The sequence below is a fragment of the Dama dama genome, chromosome 6 (assembly GCF_033118175.1).
Source record: "Dama dama isolate Ldn47 chromosome 6, ASM3311817v1, whole genome shotgun sequence".
Lineage (NCBI taxonomy): Eukaryota > Metazoa > Chordata > Mammalia > Artiodactyla > Cervidae > Dama > Dama dama.
Window position 1 is genome coordinate 47,925,153 of NC_083686.1, and position 21,011 is coordinate 47,946,163.

Below are 21,011 nucleotides of genomic sequence, written 5' to 3' on the forward strand. Positions count from 1 at the left end.
AGAGAATCTAGCTTTGCTATTCTTCTGAGTCAGAAATTGATAGTGTAACAGTTATTTTGTTTGAAGAGTAATACAAATTCTCAGAACATTTGGTATATATCAGATACTTAATTTCAATTTGTTTTATCAAAAATTCCTAAGTACCTGCTATGTGTAGGCACTGAAGATATACTAGAGGAACAGCAATGAGTCAGGCTCGGTCTAGGGACTCCCATATAGCAGTTGGAGACAGGCAAAGAAACAAATCAAGATCACTGAGTGAATGTCCAAGAGTGATCACCCAGCCGTGGGGGGCATCAGCGTGGGCCTCCTTGGAAGCGTGGAGGCAGTGCTGAAAGTGCCTCGGGGTTTGCGTGGCGCCTGTTCATGCAGAGGAGAGGGTATATGTCGACACAGAGGTCCATAAAGGCACCGTGTCTTGGGAAACAAACTCAGCTTTGATGGAGTGCCAAGTTCAGGAGCAAGTCGTAGAAGTTGAAGTTGGGAACATGAGAAGAAACCAGATCATAAAGGGACTTGTATGACATGCAGATGAGCTTAAAATTATATTCAAATGCAAATTTGAGACACTTCACAAAGCCAGGTAAGCACTGGTTTGGATTCATCATGGAATTCTACTGAAATAAATTTTGGAAATGTCATATATTAGATTTGCAATAAGACATTATATGGTAGCTTTCACTTTGAAGTTGTCACTTATCTTGAATATTTGCAAAAGCACTTTTAGACACATACTTAACAATTACATAAAAAAACCCATAAAATATTGTGTGTGTTAGTCGCTCAGTTGTGTCCAACTCTTTGTGCCCCCGTGGGCTGTTGCCTGCCGGGTTCCTCTGTCCATGGGATTTTCCAGCAAGAATACTGGAGTGGGTTGCCATTTCCTTCTCCAGGGGATCTTCCTGACCTAGGGATCGAACCCGGGTCTCCTGTACTGCAAGCAGACTCTATACCATCTGAGCTGCTAGGGAAGTCTGACCAAACTTAACCAACATTAAATCTGAGTGGTGAGATGACAGGTGATTTTGTAAAATCATTTTTGTATTTCTGAGCTTTCAAAGAGGACATATTTTATAATCATGGGGGGATAGATGTAGACGGTGGTTTTTAAAAACAGCAGATCTATTTTTAAAGTAGAAATAAGTTCTCCAACAGTCTCCTCAGAGTCTTGTTTCCAATAAATTGAAAACTTACTATTTAAAAAACAAAATGTATCCTCGTTACTTTTGATTTTTGTGGTATCTGCCTTTGCTAAGTAATCTTTCTCCTTATGCTGTTTTTTTGATTGTAAAAAATGTCATCACAGATATACTATTAACCCACTTACGTTGAACTGTGTGAGTCAAACACTGGCAATTTATTTCTTTGTAGACACCGATTATTGGAAATAAATATGGTGATCAGCACAGCGCAGCTGGAAGGAACGGGAAGCCCAAAGTGATCGCGGTGACGAGAAGCACTTCCTCCACTTCTTCCGGTTCTAACTCGAATGCCTTGGTGCCTGTTAGCTGGAAGAGGCCACAATTATCGCAGGTACATGAAAGTTCATAGAACAGAAGAATCAATTTTATGGTATGTGTGAGAACTTGAGAATCTGCCCTATTTTCATCAGTAATCTTAACATTTGCATTTTTTCTTTCTCTTTAGCGAAGAACAAGAGAAAAGCTAATGAATGTGCTTTCTCTGTGTGGTCCAGAGTCTGGCCTTCCAAAGAATCCATCAGTGAGTAATCATGAGAACCTGTGTAAGGGTTTTAAAAAATCTTAGAAGTGTTAGTCCATGAAGAAACAGAAATTATTGTGTCTCCTTATTTGCCTTTTCTTAACGGTGTTGACTAAGAATGAAAAAATTATCACTTGCCTTTGTGACACTTGGCCACTGTGCTAATTCAGTGTTCTTCACCCAGTGAGACATTCACCCCGATTAAAGCTCTGAGCTCACTGACAGAAGAGGCCCGCAGTGGCTCTCGGGGCACTGATGCCCCTTACTCAGGGTGACGGGGCTAATGGATGGCCTGTTTTGTTTTGTTTTTGGCTGGGCGTCAGGTTGTATTTTCTTCTAATGAGGATTTGGAAGTTGGTGACCAGCAAACTAGCCTCATTTCTGCAACAGAGGACATAATTCAAGAGGAAGAAGTAGCTGTGGAAGATAATAGCAGCGAACAACAGTTTGGCGTATTTAAGGATTTTGACTTTTTAGATGTTGAGTTGGAAGATGCAGAGGTAAGGATGTGGACTTTCTTTTATAATATTTATAGAATAGCTGCAACTACACGAGAATGAAGGATTTAACCACAGGATTAAATAAGGATTTAATCTGCCCTTGTTCAGGGCAGTGTAATGTCAAAAGGTATAAATCTGAGTTGGGAACTAAAGATGACTAGTACAGTTAGTCAATAGCAGAAGTCTGAAACAAAAGGAACATCTAATTTTTTTCCATCTTTATCTTTCAAAATATAGAGTAAAAAATGGATTTTTTTCAAAAGTATTTTTTAAATTGAGGGTGTGCTTAGACTTAAGTGTTTGCATAAGCCACACAAATTAATGTGCAGCAGAAGAGTAAAAGTTTCATTTAAATCTATCAGACAACTTTGAAGAGGGTGGCCCTGAAACCAGATTGATGATTAAGGTGCCTTTGGCACTCTCAAACATTTTCCTGTGACTGAGATTCTACCTAGGACATTACCCACCACTTTCTTCTTCAGGGTGGAGCCAGCTCTCTCAAATGCCTCATTTCATTCAATACCAAGGACTTGCTCCTCAAAACTGATTCAGTTTGGAGAAAATTGATAGTTGTGTCAGTTTAGATGCTTCCTAAGTGGAAAGTCCAACTCAAAAGGTAGATTTACTTGCTCACAGAACTGGGCTAGCCTAGAGTTAGAGCTTATTTAGGCAAAGCTCAGTGGAGTTTCTCGCTGTTTCTTTGCCTTCTCTAAACTCTGCCTTTCTCTGCAAGTTGGCTTCACTGCAGATGACCTTGGTTATATCCATACATGGCAGTGTTCAGAGAAAGTAAGGGTGACTTCCAGGAGGCTCTCAGGAAAGTGAAGAAGTTGACTCTCCTAAGGTTTTCGGCATACTTCTTGTCATACCTCATTGGCCCAAATTGAGACATTTGCCAATTTCTAAAAAAAAAATCAGTGAACAATAGGATTGCCCATCGCCCTGGTCGTGTCAGGCTGTTCAGGACCATTCCCACAGCTGACATCAGTCCCCTAAGCCACAAACTCCTAACTTTGAAAAGTTTACATCAAACAGATCACAGAAATGTTCATCCTAAAATTGTTATAAGTGTCTGTCTTCCAGAGCCCCAAATGCCCCACTGTCAAGTATCCTCACCATGTCATGCTACACCTCTGTCCAAAGATGTTCAAGTCACTCGTATAACTCATACGCATTCATCAGCCCTCTCTGAAGGGATGTTTCCTTTGACTCAGATAGGTGAGGTGGAGGAGTGAACGGTAACGGCCTCCACCACGTCACGTCGTTACTTGTTGATAGGAAACCAGTGTACGGAGGTCTTCCTGTATGCCTCAGCTACTCCCCCCACCCCGCCGCCCCGAGGATGTGAGGATGTGACCGTCGTGCCTCAGGGTCCAGCAGCTGTCCTCACCCTGGCTGAGGGGTGGTACAGGCTCCTGTGTGAGTGTTCCCAGACGCAGCTGGACAGGTTCTTGAAGCCCAGGAGCATGTATTATTCAGTGCCTTAAAGGGCAGTGGCTTTTAGCCTTTTTAAAACAACTGTAGCCATTGCTAATACATCACATCACACCTAAGTATACACATATATAAGAGACACACCTTTAAAGGACATGCATCCTTACTGTATGTACACTGATATTCTCTATTCAATTTTTTTTTTCAAAAAGAGCAGATCACCACCCTCCAAAACTGCTATCACTCCCACAGTTTAAAAAACATAGAAAGTTGTAGGAAATAGGAAAAACCTACGCAATTAGGCAAGGAAGTGTGATGGGTTTGAGGCCCGCCGCACTACCTCACAGGCATAAGCCGGTTCTAAAGTCTTTTGCAGTTATTTGCTTTTTTCGGTTCAGAATTTAGAAGCTCTAAAGGTAGGCTCTTGACATTTTTGTAATGGTCAGGTTCTTTCTTTTTGTTTGCCTTTTTTTGTTTTAAAGCTCATTATAATTGCTTTCAAGTTTATCTAGTACTCTGAAATGTCCCTGGTAATAAATATGGCTTTTGAATAGAACCCTAGAATGAATTAAAGATGCTTTTGTCTTTTATTCAAGTCACAGTAATTTGAGGTGGTATTAACTTAGGTCTCATAATTAGGCCAAATCAAATGATAAGAGATTTTCTAAAAACCTAGTCTTGCTTTGAACATGGTAACAGTAAATACTTTGCTACAAAATAAACTTAACTGCTAATGAAACTTCTAAAATATTCCCCAGCCTTGAAAGCCAACAGCATGTATTCATTCATTCACTAAATGCATATTGAAGGCTGTTGCCACAGCCCTGGTTTTGTTATCACTTTTGCACATTTGACTTCCACTGTATGTTTTATTTGAAATGAGTATTCGTCTGCTTTATTTAAGAAAAAAAAAAGATCTGAAAACCTCTATCCTGGACAATCCTTGTTGATAAAGGAATACACATAAGTCATATTTTGTTAGCCAACTCAGTGTAATTTGTCATTAGAGCTTAAGAAAGAGTATAAAAATTATATCCTTATCAAAGGAGGATTAGCTTGGAATAATAGAAACGTACCTTAGATAAATCCATAAGTGGGGCAAAGCAGAAACTTGCTTCTTTCCCATTGACCTTTTGAAGTTGACATAGGTTATATTTTGATAACTGTGATCTTGATTTTAAACACCTCTTTAGCAAAAAAATTACCACTGGATTTAGCTAGAACCATGCAACAGCCTAAAATAATTGTTGAACCTGTATGTTGTGAACTGAATGTGGGGCATTTTAAGTCGGTTTTGCATTGTAGCCAGTATTAAATCTATGTAAATTTTAAAGATTTCCTGAAGTTTGTGTTGCCAGAGTGTATCATAGAAATGTTGTTTTAAGTGTCTGTCTTTTTTTCCACGATATATTCTGCATAAAAAAAAATAATGTGAATCACGTGTTGACTTCCTGCACAAAGCTTCATCCAGAGCTTGAATCAGTCTTTGGGTTTGAGAAAACACCAAGCATTTTTTCCCCACAAGTGTAGTGTATATTTACACGTGTGTCTTTGTTCTTCTAATTCTGTGTGTTTTCCTTTTTGCTATCCAGGAGCTGCAGGTAAGTTGCAGCCTGGCGTTCTGGGTTATTTATTTGTTGTCATCTGTGAGTGTATTTGTCTTCTTTGTGGTCTCATTTGTGTGTGTGTTAGAGTAGAAATGGCCTAGGTGGTTGATTTAGTTGGTCCCCACTAGACAGAAAGTCAAGAGACTCCTATTCAGTTAAAACAGGTCATCGACCACATACTGTGATCTCTTTAAATATTACAAATATTGAACGATGTTTTAAAAGTTTCAAAAAATTGAAGGGCTGATTGAATCTCTGCTTATGATGATACACTGAGTATTTTTCATCTGGGTGTATGTTCTAGTGTATTACCTTGCCTATATTTACAAGCTTGTGTTCGAGGTCTTAGAAATGGCGCCTTGCTTTTCCAGGGTGAAAGTATGGACAACTTCAACTGGGGAGTCCGCAGGCGCTCACTGGACAGCATTGACAAAGGGGACACACCATCCCTCCAGGAGTACCAGTGTTCCAGCAGCACCCCCAGCCTGAACCTGACAAACCAGGAGGATACAGACGAGTCCTCGGAAGAGGAAGCGGCGCTCACAGCAAGCCAGATACTCTCACGCACGCAGATGGTACACTTAGCTTTTTGTACAGAGACAGCTGGTCTCCTCTTTGTCTTCACTTCCCGCTTAGTAATTACCATTGCTCGATACTCTGATTTTCATTTCACTGTGGGTAAAATGCACATGCTAAAATGAAAACACAACGCTGTAGCAGCGATGGAGTGTTCCATTATTCATGATGGAGTCAGACATGTGACCTGTGTACCCCTTGGGCTTTCCAGATGGTGCAGTGGTAGAAGAATCCACCTGCCAATGCAGGAGATGCAAGAGACTCAGGCTTGACCCTTAGGTCAGGAAGATCTCCTGGAGGGGGCAGTGGCAGCCCACTCCAGTACTCTGGCCTGGAACACTCCATGGACAGAGGAGCCTGGTGGGCTGCAGACAGTGGGGTCACAAAGAGTCAGACACAACTGAGCACAGACAGCACCTCTTAGCTGATGAGACGCATTTTCTCTTGCGTCTCTCCTAGTCACAGTGAGCTGTGCTGGGCACTTCTGGAGGCCTCCGCCCTGAATGACACGTTTTGGTATCAGTGCAGACACCAGCACTGCTTCACTCTGCACCTGCTTTTCTTCCCTTGTCAGTGTGGAAAGAGACAGCACAGCATTGCTCCCTTCGCAAGATCAAGTCAGTTATATGGAGGTTCTGACTTACATTCCAAGGGCGGGCATAGAGATTTAGAGGGAGAGAGAGACGAGAAAAGGAAGGCTGTAAGCACGGTCTGTCTGTTCCGAATGCTGAGTGAGGGGAACGCTGAACCTGCAGTGGTGGTAGGCTGGAACTTGAGGGTGGCAGAACAGGGAGAGCAGGCCTGTGGGTTAGCCACCGTGGCCCATGTGATGAGGGACCAGCGGGTGAAGACCAGGCGGCAGCGCTGTCACGTGAGTGCCTTCTTCACGCCTCTCTAATGTGGCCCATTCGCGTCACGCTCAGTCTGCTGGTAGAGTGCTGGGAGTGCTGTTGAATGGCCTGGGCTTTGGACAGCATGGACAGTTGTCGGTCTGTGGCAGGCTTCTGGTTACCTCTCCTGTTTTGGCATCTCACCATTACGCCAATACGTCTTTCCCTAACTCCCTGTCGCGTATTAAGTGATAAGCTGTTGCTGACACAGTAGCAGTAGTTACCACTTGCTGAATGTTTGAGATCCACCAGGCCCTGGTCACAGCGCTTTACGTGGATTAATCACTATACCTCTCCCCTCAACTCCACGAGGTAAGCACAGTGGTTGCAGCTCTGTAGACAAAGTGACTTGTCCCAGGACACACAGCCTGTAAGTGCATTTGAGCAGGGCAGTCTGGATGCCACCTAAGGCTCGCTCCTCCCCAGGACTGTGTGCGTTTAAAGGAGCGGTGAGTTGCTGGCAGCGGTGACTCACTGAACGAGGCCCAGACCCTCCCGGAGCCAGACGATGCTCAGAGACTAGCATCGGGCCACCAACCCACTGTGTAATTGTGGTCATTACCTATCCATCCTCTCCCTTAAAACAGGACTGCTGGCAGCACCTGCCTCGGGAATCTCATGGGGAAGTCTGTATAGTAAGTGCTGAACAAAGGTTAGCTTCCGTGAGAGCCTTGGGGCAGAACTGTCTCTTTGTAAGGCCGACCCCAGTCAAGCGGTATTCACGCGTGCTAAGTCACTTCAGTCGTGTCCGACTCACATGGACTGTCGCCCGCCAGGCTCCTCTGTCCATTGGGTTCTCCAGGCAAGAATACTGGACTGGGTTGCCATGCCCTTCTCCAGGGGATCTTTCTGACCCAGGGATAGAACCTGCATCTCTTATGTCTCATGCACTGGCAGGCATGTTCCTTACTGGCCCACCTGGGAAGCCCAGTTATAGTGGTAGTGAGATTGAAAAAGAATTTGAAGCTACTTCCTCCTCATAGGGGGAAAAAATTAGCTTCTGCTTTTACCTACTTGGAATCATGAGCTTGATTTTTCTTATGTTAAATACTGACCCATGAAAAATGTATAGCCCTACTTCAAAGAAGAAAAATTGTAGTGTTTTCTTTGTTCTAATTGATTACTTCTAGTTTTCCAAGGACATAAACCCACTAATGCTGGCCTGCCATTTCAGCTTTATTGTCCTAACTCTTTTTGTCTTATTGAAGTTCTGTGATATTGATTTGTGCTTCAGTAAGTTAACGGCCAGTTCAGACTTAAGCTCCTGCCTCCAGTTAACACTGCTTCTTGAGAATCCACTGACTGCTTGGCGCCAAAGCCACAGGGAGGCAAAGAAAAGCCCCTGCATTCGCGAACCCTTAGGCCAACTGAAAACACAAGAGATTACCGTAAAAATCAGAACTTTAGATGAAGATTAACAAAGTCACATAGAGCTCTTCCATTTTGGTGGTTTCTATTCGGCAAAATTTAATCTCTGTTAATGGAGACTTCATTTTTACTGATGAACTAGCTGCTTGCATTAATAGCACCAATTCTGATACAGACTGAAATGAGGGGGAAAGGTGGTCTTAGGAAGTCAAAGAAGCTCTTTATAACTATGGCCTCAGAATATCTTACGACACAGAAGGTTTCTTGTAGCCTTAGTGACCATCACCAACTCCTAAATAAATTTCCTTATTTTACTGTCTCTCCTTTCAGTTAAATAACGATTCTGCTGCAGACGAAACCCTGCCGGACCATTCTGATTTACTTCTTCAGTCTCAAGATTCCACTGGCAGCCTCTCCACAGAAGAAGTGCTGCAAATCAGAGATGAGACCCCCAGTTTGGAAGCTTCTCTAGATAAGGCTAACAGCCAGCTGCCTGAGGTGGGGAGTCATGGGGGCTGGTGCATGGCCAATCTGGGCTCTTTTTAGCAATCTGTGATACCCCTTGCTTTTCTTTCAAAGGAGTTTTCATCTGATATGCTAATTATTTGATTTGTTTGCAGTATTTCTAACCTGTTGGTTAAGTGATTTAGTTCAAGTGAAATAGTCAAATCTGATCACTGAAGACAAAAAAAAGTGATGGATTAAGGAAATGACCTACAGGTTAAAAATAACCCTAAGTGTTTTTAATGAGCATTTCCTGCTGCAGAACGTGATTAGGTTAATGTACCGGTGCTTCTCCGGGGATGGGGGCATCTTCTCGGGTGCTGAAGGACTGCTTTTGTTTTTTTCTTCTCCTTTTGCTTTGTATTTGGGTTTTGTTTTGGGTTTTTTTTGTGTGATTGGTGCTGTAATTGGGATGAAAACCTCAGGCCAGCTGTGTTAGCAATTGGTTAAGTGAAACCTTTTAGAAAGACTGTGGAACTGCCAGTGTTATGTTTTTTGGAAAGGCCTGTGAGAAGTAAGCCAGATTCCAAGCTAATGACCAAAAATAAGTGAGTATTCGTTTTCTTAGTTGCTTTTTTAAGACTATTGTAGATATCTCTTTTTAAAAAACTGTAATTGCTATAGCTCTTTCATATGTACTGTTATGCCCTGGTATCAGGGAAATACTACACTTTTTTTCAGTGTTAACCAAATTAATATAATTATCAGAGCAAGACCAGTCTAATTATTAGATCTTATTGTCTGAGTAAGGAGAAATCTCATGTTCTTATTACGCCGACAGTGTATCATACGTCTTTACAGTAAGCAGATGTATTTTGAAATGAAGGCTTTTGGGGGGTAGCTTTTTTAAATGCTCATATTAGTATGGCTGAAGCTTAGATAACTCAGCAAATATTCCTGGAGATTTACTAGATGCTGGGTATTCTATTAGGTGCTGAAAAGATGAGTAAAGCATGACCTTGTCCTCAGCGTGTCCACTGGCTATTAAGGGAGACAGAAGGTTTAAAAAAAAAGCACTGCAGGTCAGTATGAGAAGCTCAAACAGACATGCTCAAGGCTTTGTGAAAACTCAGAGTGAGAACCAGTCAGCTGTGCATTAGGGGTTATGTGGCGAAGAATGGGCTCTGGCATTTGAGACACGGCAGGCAGAGGGACCTGGTATAGAAAGACACGGCCGTGTGAAATGACATGGCATGTGCAGGCAGCAGCAGGAATTCACTCTGTAGAGAAGGGGAGGAGCAGCAGCAAGAGGAAAGATGGTGGATCTAAGACGTGCTGGGTTCCACTGAAGGCAGACTCTGAAGTGATAGGAAGTCATGAGTGTTCATTCTTTCCAAAGATGCCAGTTATGTGCCAAGCCCTATCCCAGATGCCTGGGTGGGAATACCCAGGACACCCAAGCACTCGGTCATTTAAGCACATTTGTTTACTGTGCCCTGCCACGCGCTAGGCTCTGTCCTGGCCCTGGGTACACGGTGCCGTGTGGAACAGACAAAGGCTCCTGGTTTATGGAGCTTCTTTTGAGTAGGAGAGACATAGCAAACAGGTAAAAACATAAAATATCAATGATACATCAGAAGTGATCCCTTTTCTACCCATATTAAGAAAATCTAACGAGAATATGGACTTGGTGAAGGAGAAACTTAGGCAGGGTAGCATATGGTGGAAACAAGTGATGAGAAGGAGCCAGTCCTTGTAAGTGTGGAGGAAGGGAGTTCGGGGCCCAGGAAGCAGGAGTGGAAAAGGCCCCCATGTGTCTGAAGAGCTGAAATGTCAGCCTGTGGGGCTGGAGTGCAGGGAGCCTGAGAGAGTGGAGTTGGGAGAGAAGGAGCTGGAGGGGGCCAGGTGTTCGCAGGGTGATCTCAGAAGCCACAGAGCAGGTAGCCACCGGAGGACTTTAAGCCCAAAGGACATAATCTGATTGTGTTTATTTTTTTCAATCTCGGCTTTTTTGTGGAAAAGTGGAAGTCTGTTCTCGTACCTGTACCTCCTCCGTGAAGCTTGCAGTCTGTCATCAGGCAAGGGTACGGTTTGACCGGTGTTTTAGTAAAGTCTCTTACAGAGGTGTGGAGGGAGGACTGGAGAAGGCTGAGATGAAGAGACAAACCAGAAGCAGACTAGCAGCGGATAAAAGGGGCCTTAAGTGACAGAGGGTGTGGACAGGAAGGTGTTTATGAAGGGAGCAGACAGTGTTCAGAACTGCACCTGAAGGAGACTGTATTCCTTTGAGTATGGGAAGGCTGTCACATGAGCATTAGCTACTCACTGATCATCTGATCTGTTGTGTCCAGGATAGCTCATAGCATGTTATAAGTCAGCAGACATTCTCATTAGCAACAATGGAAAGTAGCAGACCAGAAATACCTTTTTAACAAAAGCGATATGGTTAATGGTCCTGTGTTTTAACTATACAAGTAGTTAACAAACAGGAAAATCTTTTAGTTTTGGTTATTAAAATAGCTGTATTCATAGTAAGTGAGTAAGCTATCTCCTGGAAGTCATTCATATCGATTGGAAATGAATTGGAAATTCATACGTATTCCCATACATATTGGAAATTGCGTTATTTCAGACGAGTCATTCATTTATCCAGCAGTATCTAATGGGCCTACTTCTGATACACTATCAAGTTCCCAAGGACACTTTTTTTTAAATGAAGGAAAAACACTTTAATTTACTATCTTTTTTCCTTTTACAATAGCGTGTTTCCTTATCACTATAAACTTTGTAACACTGGCAGAGGAGAATGGGGATATTTTTTGAAACATTATATTTCATTTTAAAATAATTCTGTTGACATAAAAGTGCACCAGAAGTACAGTTCTCCACAAGAGAATGATTCAGGTTTGTGTCTGTTGGATATGTTGGCCTAGTTTGTTTTTCCTGGTGTGACAAATAGTGTCACATAACCCAAAATTGCCCCTTTAAAGAAAGTATAAAAGCACTAATAAATAAAACCATAACCCTATTATATAGTTATATATGAGTTACAGATAATATGTATATTGCTATAAAGCAGTTTCTTAAGATGAGGAAAGCAGTTAATTTCACTGGATGAAATATTTTATGAACTAAAGAAAAAAATTCCTAGAAATGTTTATTTGAATTTCTGCCCTTGAATTGTGTTAATGTTAGGAAGCCATAATAGGCTAAAGCATTCTACCTCAAGACAGAAAACAGAACTCAGGTTGCCTGCCTGCAATGTGGGAGACCCAGGTTTGTTCCCCGGGTTGGGAGGATCCCCTGGAGAAAGGAATGGCAACCCACTCCAATATTCTTGCCTGGCTAATTCTTTCTAGAAGGGATTATATCCTTGTGTTTATCAGAGGAATCTCCACAGAGGGATTTCTTCCTGTATTTATAATAGTTTAGATACCAATTCATGCATGCCAGAAATTATTCCTTATACAAAATGAAACTTTGAAAGTGTGTATTTGTATGTGAGGGAGAGAGAGAAGGAGTCATTGTGCAATAAGGTCAGGCTCAAGAAAATTTGATTCTCACCATTTACATATAACAGTGGAATTCATTCCATTAGCCAAAAAGTTCTCTCTTCATGAAATCCTAGGAGTTACTAGAAAATTTCAGCATACATTATAATTTTAGATGAAATATGTATTTTCAAATTATTATTCAAGAACAAATAACAATAAAACACAGGTATACACTAATGAAAAGTAATGGCATTAAACCAAGAAATTTGGTGGTGCGTCATTTCAGTACGATATGTTCAAACTGATGCCCAAGGAAAAATTAATACCAGTAAAACTTCTAGGTGTAGCAGTGTCTTTGGCACATTACTCACAGTATCTTTCCAGGTAACTAATTCTTAGTCGTTTAATGGCCAAATCTTTAAGGAAAAAAATTCAGATGGAAACCTTAAATAGAGTGTATTGAATATAAACTATTGCAGCAAATAAGGAATGATTTTACCATATTATTTACAAAGCACTATCCTGTGATGACGCAGTCTGTCCTGTCTCTGCATGACTATCCCCAGGCCAGGTGTCTCCTTGGTGCACGTCGTGTTTCCGGCCACGTTTCTCCGCCTTTGGTATCTTCTAGGTCCTTTTCCCATCCGTCTTTGCTTTGGCTGCTGTAACAAAAATACCATCACCTGGGGTGGGAGGGGCTTGTCAACAATAGAAATGCATTTCCTGCCGTTCTGGAGGCCAGAAACTCCAAGATCAAGGTGCCAGCCAACTGCTGTCTGGTGCAGGCTCTCTTCCTGGGAGCTCTTCTTGCTGCATTCTGACATGGTGGAAAAGAACAGAATAGCTCTTTATCCTCTTCTTTTAAGGGCCTGATCTCGTTCATGAGAGCTCTACCCTCATGACCTAATCACCTCCCAAGGGCCCCGCCTCTGATACCACCCCACTGGGGCTTAAGGTTTCTGCATATGAATTTCGAGGGGACAGAAACATTCGTTGCACTGTTGCTACCCCATCTCTGTCATACCTTACACTTAGCATACTCTAGTGTATATTATTGTGGTTTGCATAATTGCACACTAATTGTAGTTAGTTATTAATTTATCCCAGAGCCCTCAGCCCAGAATCCTTCATTTTATACATGAATTTACAGGTGAGTAAATTAAGACCCGGCCTTCCCCAGTGGCTCAATGGTAAAGAATCCACCTGTAATACAGGAGATGCAGAGAGATGGATTCAATCCCTGGGTCGGGAAGATCCCCCGGAGGAGGAAACGGCAACCAACTCCAGTAGCCTGGAGAATCCCATGGACAGAGGGGCCTGGAGGGCTACAGTCTATGGGGTTGAAAAAGAGTAGGACACGACTAGGCGACTAAACAACAGAACTAAGGCCCAGGCTGGTTTAAGGTCAGGGGCGCTGGATTTCACTTACTTTTCATAATTTGGAAGGGAAAATTCTACTTTTATCTGTGACAAAGAGGTGAGAAACTGCTGTTAAACTCATTAGTAACCTTAGGTCTAAGTCCTGAAAGAAACTGAGAGACTGTTAGTGCTTATTTTCAAAAGCTGATTGAACAAATGTTCATGTGAATTAAAACTGGTGCTGAAATGTCATGATCTTCACCCTGGAAGTACTTTTCTTTTTCAGTAGTGGTAGCTCGTTTATTCAGCCAACACCTGTTGAACTTTTACTCCACGCCAGGCACATGTATCAATATTATTTCAGTAACGTCACAATGGATAGGGAAAAAAATGCCAGTAAGTAGTATACTTTATAACACACTTTCCATTATCATTTCCCTCATTGATAAATGAGTTTATAGTTCATTTAATTCTCAAGAGTACAACAGTCTAAAATTTTCTAGCATTTTTGAACTCTTTTAACTCAGTGGTGAAGACCTCTCAGTACTCAAATCTAAATAAATTATTGTAATCCTATTACCTGAAAGCAGATCATACATCCCAGCATTCAGCTCAGTTATACCAGTCCGGCTGCCCGCATTGTTTCTGCTCAACAGCATCCTGACTGGTCAGGACCTGTTCCTGACTCCCAGGTAGCCCCGCAGAACCAATGGGTTAACCATTTTGAACTACCTCCCCTTCTTATATCTAGAATTCACTGGAGATTAACTTCTAGCATAATGAAAGAAATGACATTTCCAAAAAAAAAAAAAAAGAAATGACATTTCCATAAGAGAGAATTTATAGTAGTAATATAAAGCTCTACTTATGGAGAATTAGAATATGCAGGAGAGAAGATATTTCCCCAAAGGATATATTTCTAACTAAACAGCTGAGTCCTATCGAAAAAAGATCTCCTTGATGTTTCTGTGTGGCAGTCAGTGATACAGTTTAATTTCAAAGTGTTTTAAACTAGAAACTATTTTAGAAAATAAAAAAAGAACAATTTTATGTGATCAGAGTCCAAAAACTCCAAAAATCAAACTGTGTAAATGAAGACTGCCTAATAAAATAAATGTAGACTGGTGGCAACAGTCATTTATTCTGTACTGGTAAAATTTGCTTTTCAATGTTTTAAAAGTCTGTTAAAAAAAAATACAATTGTTTTTCAGGATACAAGTTCAGTATTAAAGGAGGAACAGGTTCTTACCACCTTTGAAGATGACGGATCGTATATTATTCAAGAACAGCAGGACTCTCTCGTGTGTCAAGGGATTCTTGATTTAGAGGAGACGGACCTGCCGGAGCCTGCAGGTCCTGAGAGCTGCCCCGGGTCAGTCTGTGAAGAGGACGTCACCTTAGCTCTGAAGGAACTAGATGAGCGGTGTGAAGAGGAGGAGGCAGACTTCTCCGGGCTGTCTAGGTGAGGGCACAGCGCCACAGATACGGTATCTACCCTGCCCCCTCCCAAACGTGGCCCTCTGTTCCGGTGACCTGACTTCCATTTCTGTGTACATTTTAAAGGTAAAATGAGTTCCTGCCATGGTTTTACTCTCTGTTTCTGCCGTTCACTTGAAGAAAAAACAAGGAGGCCGTTCTCAGAGCACAGTGAGGGGCAGTCTACATTTAGAAGTACACCAAATACATATTTGGGCAGAATGCCAAGTGGCCAAGTGCTGAAGTCCATATTGGGCCATGGGTGGAGCCAAGTATCAAAATTATAGAAGGAACTTCTGTGATACCAAAAGAAATCTGAAGTATATTCCAAAAATTATAGTCTTATTACCAATAGTTATAAAGTTTGACTTATATAACGGGCAGAAGTATCATTTCTTGGCACTGTCAAATGTTAGAGTGCTCTTTTTAAATGTTTATGCATCAAACATTTAAAAGTTCTATGAAGTACGAAGAAATCTCACACAGGACTTTTTTCTACTCATGGGCTGACGGAATTGTGAAAGTTGCTCAGTCATGTCCAACTCTTTGTGACCATATGGATTATAAAGTCCATGGAATTCTCCAGGCCAGAATACTGAAGTGAGTAGCCTTTCCCTTTTCTAGGGAATCTTCCCAACCCACGGAGCAAACCCAGGTCTCCCACATTACAGGCGGACTCTTTACCAGACAGAACTGAATGATCAATTATTACATAAAGTTCTTAAAGGAAATTTTGGTGGCTTATGTCACTTATGTTAGTTATGCCACTTAAACACCAAATACTCCTTCATTGATGAGAATTATGATGTAATCTGTATCTACTGTTCTGTTTTTATTTTTTAATTTTATAAATATTTGTGGCTCAAAATAATGTTCTTTATAAAGGCATCTAATTTAATGCATTATCTATCAGTGTATCTATTTCCCTATTCAACAATTTGAAGCTCTTATATAAAATGTAATATTTAGTGATCAAGTATATCAGAGTTTTACTCCTACAATAAAATTTTTTTATTTATACTTCAAGTGATAGCAGTGTTTTAACATATACAGCCCATAAGGAGATGTTTCACTCTCAGTATATCTGGAATGCTCACCTGTATTTGAAAGTGTACACTCAGATATTAACGAGGGATCCTGGTGACACATGTTGTTCCTGTCACTGACCTGGATATGACAGTAGCCTGTGTACTCACTCGCTCATTGGTCAGACATGAATTCAGAGAAGTCAGGAGTGATGCAGGGACAGATACTCAGATACCTGGCTTTCTAAAAGGCTGCAGACAAGAGGGTTGACTTTGGCCAAGTACTGAAGATGAAACAGTAAGTAAAACATCCTTAGTAAATACAGAGGTGTATCTCCTCAAGGTTACAGGATACATTTTCTTAAAATCAGTCACCATAGTGACATCTTAAAAATTAAATTTTTTGAGGTAGAATTTAAGTTTTCACTTCAAATGTCTGCTTCCTTTTGACCTTTTCTCCCCAATCTTTTCAGATCCCTCTCTTCTATATGAATTGCTCCGTAATTTCTGAATGGCCTTGTGGAGGCCTGTAATGTGAAATATACAATTTTAAGACCTTGAGTAACACATTTCTTTATGGAGTCTGACTCCAAACACTTCTTCAAGACCCAGGGTCACACGTTTCTTTATAGGATGCTCAACCCAAATACCATATATACCTCCCTTTTTTTTCATTGTCTTATATTTGTGTGTATATATTATCTGACTGTGGGGATTATAGATTCCTCAAAGAAAATGGCCAGATCTTCTATTTCTTTGAGTCGGATCTGTTACTGCCACATTGCTAGGCACACAGCATGTGTCATGGCTTTATAATCCTGGGTTTGGTCCCATAGAACTGGCCTCAAATTCTGGCTCTGTCATTTCCTACCCAGTAGCCTAGGTGCATCATTTAACCTCACTGAACTTTTTGTCCTTCACTGGTAAAAGTCAGGATAATAATAGTACTTAACTGTCATAGAGTTTCTGTGAGGACTGAATGAAAACAGTCCATGTAAGGCACTTAATATATAGCCCTTGACACAAAAGTACATGACAAAAACTTTAAAAATACCATGACTGCCAATTTGGGCCTGTTCAAATAAAAAGCCTCTGAAATTGACCATTTAAAATGAAGTCATTCTAGTCTTAGTCATAGAAATTACTGAAATTATTCCATAGCCCTGGCAAATTGTAGAATTGCTCAATCACTTCAGCTATGTCTGACTCTTTGCAACCCCATGGAATGTAGCCCACCAGACTCCTCTGTCCATGGGATGCTTCAGGCAAGAATATTGGACTGGGTTGCCATGCCCTCCTCCAGGGGATCTTCCCGACCCAGGGATTGAACCCACGTTTTCTGTGTCTCCTGCATTTCAGGTGGATTCTTTATCCATTGAGCCACCTTGGAAGCCCCATTGTAGGATTAAGTTGTTTTAAGGTGGTTGAGTGAAATTAGATTTCTAAATCCAAAGATGCTAAGAAAGAACAAGATGCTAGAAAGAAGGGGATGAATGAGAGAATCTGCTTATTCATGCTTTCTCACAAAATTTAGATGGTCACCCATTTTCTGAATCAGTATGTGTACACATGTAAGAAATAATCTGCTAGATGATTTAAGGTATTTTAAATAATTGAGTGTATTCTTTTAAGATAATATTATGATGACTACGTATGTGTTAACAGTCAAGAGGAAGAAGAACAAGATGGTTTTCCAGAGGTACAGACATCCCCTCTGCCGTCGCCGTTTCTTTCCGCCATCATCGCCGCCTTTCAGCCAGCAGCGTGTGACGACGAGGAAGAAGCCTGGCGTTGCCACGTGGGTCAGATGCTGTCTGACACCGACGGCTCCTGCGCGGTGTTCACTTTCCACGTGTTCTCTAGGCTGTTTCAGGTCAGTAAGGTTGAAGAGTTCTGAATTCGTATTACAGTTATCTGATAAAGTTACGGGGTTTTATCTAAAATCAGCATCTCAAATTTTAATATTCTCACTAGTTTCCTTTAAAGTTTTTTACTTTCCTAAGGCAGTGATAATGAAAATTTACACTTTGACATTGTGGCACTGCTAGGACATTATACAGTGACTAGTACAGATACTTCCCCTAAGGTAATTAGAGTAAAACTTCAAAATAACATTTGATCGAATTCTGGAATATGCTAAACACCTTCAAGGACACCAAAGAAATATAAAGGAGGGCTCCTGCCTTTAAGGAGCTTTCGGTCAGTATCATAAGACAATCTATCATGAAGTGTTCAATTCATTGGCACTTTCAGTACTGTGTGGGGACCTTAAAATTTTTAACCCAAGGCTGCTTCCATCCCTAAAAGTAATATGAGCTAACATTTATTTAGTACTCACTTAGATGTGTAAGGCACTAGGCTAAATGTTTAACAGTAAGTAATTCCTACAACAGACCTAGGTAATGTATTTTTAGCATTCTGTAGCTAGGGAAACCAAGGCTGACATTTAAGTCATTATTTTCCCAACTACCTGCCACCTTTCCACCCCACCTAAGCAAATTTTGCCCATCTTAGAAGACCCAGCTCAGTACATAATCTCACTGAAGTTTTCCCAGCCTTTAGTCTTTCCCTCCTGGAAGTTCTTCAGTACTTATTAACTGGAGCATTTATTTACTTAATTTTGTAGTTTTGCATTGCTACTTGGTTTTCTATTTATATTCTTTTCTTTCCAGAGATACAAATTTCTCCATGCGTGAGACTGTGGCTTATGCTTTGTTTTAAATTAATCATAATGACACCTAATGGTGCTACACATATACATGTAGGTACACATCCAAGTATTTGTATAGTAATTACATTGTTAATACCGCATCTGACTCATTCAGTGCTCACTATGGTTTAGGCACTGATGGTTTTATGTGAATGAATATTCTTGAGTTTTGAGAAGATATTGCCCTTGGTGCATTTCGATGGCTTCAGTTGAAGTCAGCAGGAGAGTAAACATATCCAAGGAGAGTAAACTACTTTTACTGAAAGTTTCCTTTGGTAGAATTTAACTTTAGAAGATCTAATTCCTCATGCATGTGACGGCTTTATTTCCAGCAATATCTTGCATGTACTCCTTCTCTCTTTCCTAATGAAAAAAATCTTAGGAATGGGGAGATGAATAGCATGTATCATTAGTTTCTTTTTTTCAGGAATACTATACAATAAATCTTTGATCGTTTTTAGAAATTATCATGTTTCCTAAAGAAGTGCCTAAAAATAAGGATTTACAGTTTGATTTTTTAGGGTTCTATATATATCACTACAATCATAGTTTTAAAATAGAAAGTTGCTCTAATTATAAATTATGCTTTTTTACTTGAAGATTAAAAAAGGCTTTTATATGAAATACACTTTCTTATATTTTCTCCACAGTCAATTCAAAGAAAGTTCGGGGACATAACTAATGAGGCAGTCAGCTTTCTTGGTGAGAGTCTGCAGCGCATTGGTGCCAAATTTAAAAGCTCATTGGAAGTGATGATGATGTGTTCAGAATGCCCAACAGTCTTTGTGGATGCTGAAACAGTAAGTTTTTACATGAGGCTTACTTTATCATAAAAAGTAAATTGGAATGGCATCACTCAGTAAATGGTCTTTTTTAAAGGTAAATTGGAATTTTAAAGTCTAAAGGTTCATATTTTCAACTTGATTACAAATATCTAGCAAAATGTAGTTCCCGCGTACTATATGCAGTGACTTGTGGCTATTTCTGCTTCTGACCTCTTCCTGCCCTCACCTTTCACAGAGTCCTGGATGGGAAAGCTAAAGAATCACGCTTAGAGATGCGTACTTCTCCCCGACTCCTGAATCAAAGCTCCTAGGAGAGGGCTAGACACATTCCTACTCCCCACCCCCGCCCCCGCCGCCGCCATGAGGAACCCAGCTGTCCCTGGTCTTCTCCACTTGGCTCCAAGCACATTTGTAGATTGTGTATTAAGACAGTTAAAGAATTATGGCTTTAAAAGCTTCAGGTGTATCACTGTTAAGGTGTACACTGGTGGGACATGCCACTTTTGTCTGAGCCAGGTTTTAAAAGCATTAGAAGGCATGCTTATCCTTTCTGACATTCCTGAAACCACACCGCGCTCCTCTGTTTCAGTGAAAGGTCAGTCCTTAGTACAGGACAGTGGACAGTAGGGGACGCTGGCTTAAGCTGGCTTGAAAATTCACTAACCCATAACCCCAAAGTTTTTGGTCTCAGGATTGTGATCAGAAATGGTGACCTGGATCAATGTGTTTCTGATTTGACAGCTGATGTCCTGTGATTTGCTAGAAACACTAAAGTTCAGTGTTTTGGAGCTGCAAGAACACCTGGATACATACAATGCCAAAAAAGAAGCAGCTGAGCAGGTCAGTCCCTTTTTACAACGTAAAAAAACAAAAACAAAAACGTAGTTACTTGTGACACTAGACATGCTAACCTGGCAGAATAGCCGAGAGGGAAACAGGACCTCTTACTACTTGCCTCAGGGTTATGCTGAGAATGGTGGGGAACTTGGAGCTGCCTGTCTAGTAAATTCCTATCTTTAGCTTTTAGAAACTGGCCTTCTGAGAGTCTTAGAACACAATGGAAAACTCGCTTTATAAAAAGCTTCTGTGTGGAGACTGTATAGCTGCCGTCAACATTGCAAGTAGGAATATGAAAGCAGTATTTCCCTGAGCAATGCATATGATGTTGTGGTCCAGAAAACCTGCCACTTGTGACGAACTGGTGATCTTTTTCCTGTGATGTGTATGGGTACATGGGCAAGCAAAGGAGAAATGAGCATGTGGTAGAATCTAGATACTGCCTGCACAAAAATGTTTCTTTAACTCCAATCTGGCACTGCAAAACACAGCAACTAGCTCTGTTCCCTGGGGGCAAATCCAGTATGTTTTCAATTGGCAGGGGCAGAAAAACTGACAGGAAAAAAATGGTTCTCCTTTACACACAAACTGCAGACAGGTATTTTTTTCCTAGGAGGTTGATCTTTCTTTAGTAAGTACTAAATATCTATCACATGTAAAGGCCTATGAAGAATGAAATGTAAAACCTGGTTCTTATTCCCTAAATATTCTAGATAGGAATATAAAGCACAAAGACTTTTGTGCCTTATGTAAATAATTCAGTTCAGTTCAGTCGCTCAGTCAT

The 21,011-nt window shown here is 41.0% G+C and overlaps 1 protein-coding gene across 14 annotated transcripts in view; it reads left to right on the forward strand.

Annotated features, from left to right (window-relative positions):
* The window catches only part of FRYL (FRY like transcription coactivator), a 300,909-nt gene that overhangs the window by 269,362 nt on the left and 10,536 nt on the right, over positions 1-21,011 (forward strand). For 12 of the 14 annotated variants that reach the window (XM_061146006.1, XM_061146005.1, XM_061146004.1 and 9 more), the window contains 9 exons: positions 1,372-1,533; positions 1,648-1,722; positions 2,046-2,222; positions 5,635-5,838; positions 8,428-8,595; positions 14,606-14,856; positions 17,561-17,768; positions 19,256-19,405; positions 20,132-20,230. In XM_061146006.1, the coding sequence (XP_061001989.1) occupies positions 1,372-1,533; positions 1,648-1,722; positions 2,046-2,222; positions 5,635-5,838; positions 8,428-8,595; positions 14,606-14,856; positions 17,561-17,768; positions 19,256-19,405; positions 20,132-20,230 (1,494 nt within the window). Of the gene's footprint in view, positions 1-1,371; positions 1,534-1,647; positions 1,723-2,045; positions 2,223-5,634; positions 5,839-8,427; positions 9,150-14,605; positions 14,857-14,957; positions 15,740-17,560; positions 17,769-19,255; positions 19,406-20,131; positions 20,231-21,011 lie in introns of those variants that run through there. The other 2 variants (XM_061146010.1, XR_009693420.1) reach the window with 2 other exon arrangements.